The following is a 5,235-nucleotide window of genomic DNA, read 5'->3' on the forward strand; positions in this document are numbered from 1 at the left end:
CCTGGCTAGCAAAAAAAGCATAATGCTGGGGTTATTGCTATTTTCAACTCTGCAGTATAGCAATAAAAATGGCTCTGTACCGGCACAAAAACAGACAAGCAGATCAATGGAATTGAATAGAAGACCCAGATACAAGCTCACAGGACTACAGATAACATGCTGGTTTTTTATATATATACATTGGAGAGAAGACAGCATCTTCAACAAATGGCACCTGGAAAACTGATAACTGCATATAGGAGAATGAGACTAAGTCCTCATCCCTCACCATGCACAAAAACCAACTCCAAATGGTTAACGCAGACATGAGACTGCTAGAGAAAATATGGGATACACTTCAGGATAAAGGGATAGGTAGGGACTTTCTGTTAAGGCTCTAGTTGCTCAGGGAATAAGCCAGTTATTGACAAGTGGGACCCCGTGAAAGGCCTGACTTTGACCGCTAGCATTGTATACACACATGTGGTGGCACATTCCTGTCATCCTAGCACTATGAAGATGGAGGTAGGAGGCTCAGGAGTTCAAGATTGTTTCGGCTTTCCATGGCTTGGCTTCCCTCTTACTACCAAGCCAGCTGGTTTGCTCTGTTGCTGCCACTGGTATTCTTTCACTGAAGGCAGAACCAGTGGACTAGGGATGAGTGGCCCTCCAGGAAATTTACGAGCTCCTAGCACCAGTTTGGTAGGCTTAATAGTGTGACAATGGAATCCTACCAAAAACGATCTACAGACTCAATGCAATTCCCATTAAAATTCAAAGGCAGTTCACCACAGGACTTGAAAATAACAATCTTAAAATTCATAAGGAAACACAGATAACCCATCAGCCCCCCAAAATAGAAATATTGTTGATGGGATTATTGTTTACAGAGCCATGGTAATAAAACTAGCTGGTGTAAAGAGAAACTGATCAATCGAATAGCATTGAGAAACCATCAAACAAGGACTATCTCCAAAGATTTTTAGATCAGTCTAATGGTTCCGTCAGTGGTATAATGTACATCTTTGATATGAAGTCTACATTAGAATAAGCTGTGTTCTCCGAAATTTAAAAATTGTATCATGATGTCTTTTGCTTTGAAGAAAATAGACGAAGTTATGTGGTTCCTCCTATTCCTTGCCCCCCACCTGCTGGAGATTCAAGGAGAGTGAGTGAGATACTCCCTCCCCTACAGTTCAATTTCAACCCACGTTCCTATGAAACTGAAGAAGAAGAGACAGACCTGTGACTGCATGGAAGATCTTTATTATTTGGCTGAACTAGGGATGGCGGGAAGATCAGCTGGGACGGGCATACGTATGGGCTAAGGCCAGATGGAATTTATCCTGGTGTTGTGGATTCAGTTTGACTTAAGCTGACGTCAGAACCAGATACATTCTCAAACCCCACAGACCACTCTCCCACTTTGTCCACTTAACAATCTGCTGGGAAGCTATGCAGGAAAACCCAAGAGTTCTGAGGCTATCATGATGGCTACAAGCTCAAGGTGGCGCTAGTCATAGTGCAGGTGAATTCATAAAAATACTGCAAATACTACTAATTAAAGGGCAGAATGGGGCATCAGATCCCCTGGAATTGAAATTGCAGTTAGTTTGAGCTGCAATGTAAGTGGGAATTGAACCCAGATCCTCTGGAAGAGAAGTCAGCAATCTTAAACCACTGAGCCATCTCGCCAGCCCTTGCCCTCTTATCTTAACCACACGCTATGTGTAGTCACTGAGGTCAGCTTCAGGGCTTTCATGCACTTCTCAGTTTTCAGATCCCTGGAGTTGGTACAGATAAGTTCCCCCTTAGTGACAAAGCTAGCTGTGTTGCTTTAAACTAGAACAGAAAAGCAAATCTTTTGTCTATTAATAAAAACGAACATTTAGCACTCCTTAGGTGGTCACTGTGGAAGACAGGAGAGAAGTGGCTGGCCGGCTGTACATGCCCTCCTTCTCAAGCACATGCTGTTGTTCGCAGGTCTGTGGTCATGAGTTTGGCCTCAGGACTTTTATGCATTTCTGAACTTTCAGATCACTGGGGTTGGCACAGACCCGGTTCCCCTTCTTGTTGACAAAGCTGGACAAAAAGGAGAAGAAAGATTACAAGCAGAAGTCTCTAGTAAATAGGGAAGGGAAACCCCATCCTCTGGACCCTCTGATTGCACCCTCAACAGTCTATTCTTTCCAGGAGGTGGCTCAGACCACCTCCTCTCTGAGGTCTTCTCTAGGCCTGTGAGGTTCTCTAATGACTCACTGAGTGACTCGAGCGGTCTCCTTCTCTGCGCCCTGAAGTATTCTCTGTGACACCTGGCAGTATCCAAGGATGGGACTTTCCTGGATACTACTAAGTCTTTCAATATCCCGGAGGCTGCTTTGTTCCCAATACAAAGTGAGTGAGTTGGACACTTACATGATGCCTGGCTTGATACAGCTACCACTGGTTGGGAAATAATATACAAATTTTGAACACTTGATCCTCGAGGCAAAGGAGAAGCAGCAGTCGGAAGACTCCTCAAAGCCTGTAGAAAGAGAAATGGCCACGTAAGGGCCAATTCTTTGCTCTCAAGAGTTCTGGCGGTGTGTGTGTGTGTGTGTGTGCGCGCGCGCGCGCGCAGGACTTGGGATGTTTTCTCTTCATCCTGCACATGTCCTCTCCCTTCACACCCTCTGATGGGCCTACAGAGGACCACAGAAGGGCTGGGAGCAGGCCCACAGATGGGAAGCCGTGCACAGTCACCAGTGGCAGCTTCTGCCCCAAGTGGGCAGACCGGGTGCCTAAAGAAGGGAATATTGATGGAATACTCATGGCCCGTCCTGATCCTCCTGGGGATGCTGTTAGAAATTCCTTAACGTCCCTGGTGATCTCTGAAGAGCATCCTCAACCCCCTCGTGACCTCGTTCTGTTCTCTCATCAGGGAGAAGGACACTCTGGCACGGACCGGCCACCATCTGGTGCTTCTCAAAGCATGCTGTACTGAAATATTTACCTAGGTGAAGTACTTGAGGTGCAAGTCCTGGCTCTGCCTTCAGGACTTCTCTCTCTGCTGCTGGAAGAAACAGAGCGCAGAGAGCAACATCATTGTCTCAGCATCTCCACTCACCCACCCCCTGTTCTCATCAAGGCAGATACGCCCCAGTGCTGGACCTCCATCACACCTCTGGGCTCTAAGGTCTGTCTCTAGCCCATTAGTCCCCTTTGGTGACATGAGATTTTTCTGGGATCGTTTGGAAATCTTCTGCTGACCCTGAAGTGCTCTAAGTTAAGTGCGAATGTAGCGTGGCGACATTAATGAGGTGTCTAAGCAAGCGGCACACCCACAGTTCTTGGTACATTTTTCTGAAATCTTCAGGGATTTGGAAACTGCACATTTCCCCTCAACTCCTTTGGGGACACAAGGTCCCCTGAAGTGAAATGAGGTTCCTAAGAGTCTAAGTTTATAAAAATGTCTGGTTAAGGGATGCTCTACAGAAATCATCAGGGATGTTACATAGCATCCAGAAATGTATCGCTTCTTAAAATTCAGAAGATACGCATCCTCAAATGTATCTAAGGCCAAAGGTTGTTGCTAAAGGATTAGGAATTTGCACTGTGCTAAGAAAAGGCAACTAACACTTTACATGTCTTCAATAGTTTCATAGGAATTATGTGTAGCAAGGTGTTTTTTTTTTTTTAAACATGCTTGATGTGATGTGGGTAGGCTTCCAAAGTAAATCTTAAATAGCATTGCCTTTTCCTAAATACTCCATTACCAATCCACCTCTTCATTTTACTTTACTTCTTGTGTAGTCTTGAGTTACTGAAGGCGTCTCTGTCTCAGTTTCTTCATTTGTAAGATGAGCACAGCTATAATAATATACAAGGCTATGCGAAACTGCTCGTCCTCGAGCTTCTTCCTTCCCCCTCCCACAAGAGTGGTAAATTTCCATTTGTCCTCCCCCTCGGGGATGCTGGAGGAGGAACGAATCAGCACTGGTGAGACAGAACAGCAGCTGCGTGGCACATAGGGAGTGCTAAAATTCTTGTGAGACAAATAGAATGGCTAGATGACTCTACTAAGTGTATTTGTTTTCTGATCTTGTGTATTCTGACGTACTTAAGATCTTGACAGCAGGGGGAGGTTAGCGGATTCTTAACAAAGGCTTCAAACCGACTAATGCTGAGTTCGACCCCTGCCTTCGTTTCACCCTCGAAAGCCATGCTGGCATGTCCCTTGCCCTAACGCTACTTAAACTTAGATCCTGGGCAATTAGACACCATCCATATATTCAAAATCTGCCAGACTTCTTCAGACTAGGAAGTATCAACTATACCCTGCACTGTGCCCCTTTCCCCAGTATCTCCAATACAGAACCTGAAATGAGTTTCTCTATTTCTATTGCTTATACTTCCCAACCCAAGCCCAGATTTCTCCTTAGCTCCATGGGGTATGATGCACCTCTCTTCTTGGAAAAGTTAAGGAATACTTAACTTTTACAAGACCTCTCTGTATTGAGTCCTAGTCACCACCATAAATGAAAATATCAAAGCTTCAAATGAGACAGTGACAGTGACTATGGGCGAACCATTTGCCTGGCTGGCCCTTATGCCTAAAAAAAGTTGGTTTTATACTAACTGGTGTCGAACAGTTCGAGCATCACAGAACTCTTGTCTGTTTTCAAAAACTTACAACTTAACTATAGCTCTTTTGAGCCAGCTAAAACATTAGCTAACATTATCTTAAGCCATCAGATAATTGTAGCTATGAAAAGGGAAATAACTGTTTCTCCAAATGGAAGCAAGTCATCAGTCGACCAGGATCCACGGCAGTGGTTCTCAACCTTCCTAACACTGGGACTTTTAATACAGTTCCTCATGGTGTGGTGACCCTCTCGCCCCATCACAAAGTTATTTTCGTTGCTACTTCATAACTGTGTTTTGATACTGTTATGAGTCATAATGTAAATGTCTGATGTACAGGATATCTGATACCCACAGGTTGAGAACCACTGATCCAGAGGCTGCAGGCAGAGGCAGATCTGTAATTGGGTGCTGTTTCTAAATAAATGCCATTGCTCTGTCAAGGATAGAGATCATTCACAACAGGCAACGCTAGCCTTCTGGGGTCTCCTCCCCAGACTTCCAGTTACCATGGGACTCACCACATATGATTCCGGGGGCCTGGAATCCAAGAGCAGCTGCAAGAACGAGGAAGGAGAAGGCAGTAGTTAAAGGCTTCATCCTACAGGTGGACAGACCCAACTGGCCTTCGGA

At 45.0% G+C, this 5,235-nt stretch overlaps 1 protein-coding gene across 2 annotated transcripts; it reads right to left on the reverse strand.

The window, feature by feature from the left end:
• Positions 1 to 1,254: 1,254 nt before the first annotated feature.
• Positions 1,255 to 5,235, reverse strand: LOC130878227 (C-C motif chemokine 9-like). 2 transcript variants are annotated; one of them, XM_057776070.1, is made up of 4 exons: positions 5,124 to 5,235; positions 2,972 to 3,028; positions 2,395 to 2,503; positions 1,255 to 2,061 (listed from the first exon to the last, which is right to left on the reverse strand). In XM_057776070.1, exons 1-4 carry the CDS (start codon positions 5,200 to 5,202, stop codon positions 1,971 to 1,973), a joined length of 336 nt encoding a protein of 111 aa, XP_057632053.1. In that variant the 5' UTR covers positions 5,203 to 5,235; the 3' UTR covers positions 1,255 to 1,970. The 2 variants fall into 2 exon arrangements, with proteins under 2 accessions (XP_057632053.1, XP_057632052.1); XM_057776069.1 differs by having other exon boundaries at positions 2,972 to 3,031.

Source organism: Chionomys nivalis, chromosome 7, assembly GCF_950005125.1.
Source record: "Chionomys nivalis chromosome 7, mChiNiv1.1, whole genome shotgun sequence".
Classification (NCBI taxonomy): Eukaryota; Metazoa; Chordata; class Mammalia; order Rodentia; family Cricetidae; genus Chionomys; species Chionomys nivalis.

What these genes read in the sequence shown, in the direction of transcription:
- LOC130878227 (XM_057776069.1), bottom strand. Translation starts at nt 5,202, where the DNA reads ATGAAGCCTTTAACTACTGCCTTCTCCTTCCTCGTTCTTGCAGCTGCT. An exon ending in ACCTCAAGTACTTCACCTAG is followed by an intron (nt 2,504 to 2,971) that starts GTAAATATTTCA and finishes CTCTTTCTACAG; the next exon opens with GCTTTGAGGAGTCTTCCGAC. An exon ending in TGTATCAAGCCAGGCATCAT is followed by an intron (nt 2,062 to 2,394) that starts GTAAGTGTCCAA and finishes CTTTTTGTCCAG; the next exon opens with CTTTGTCAACAAGAAGGGGA.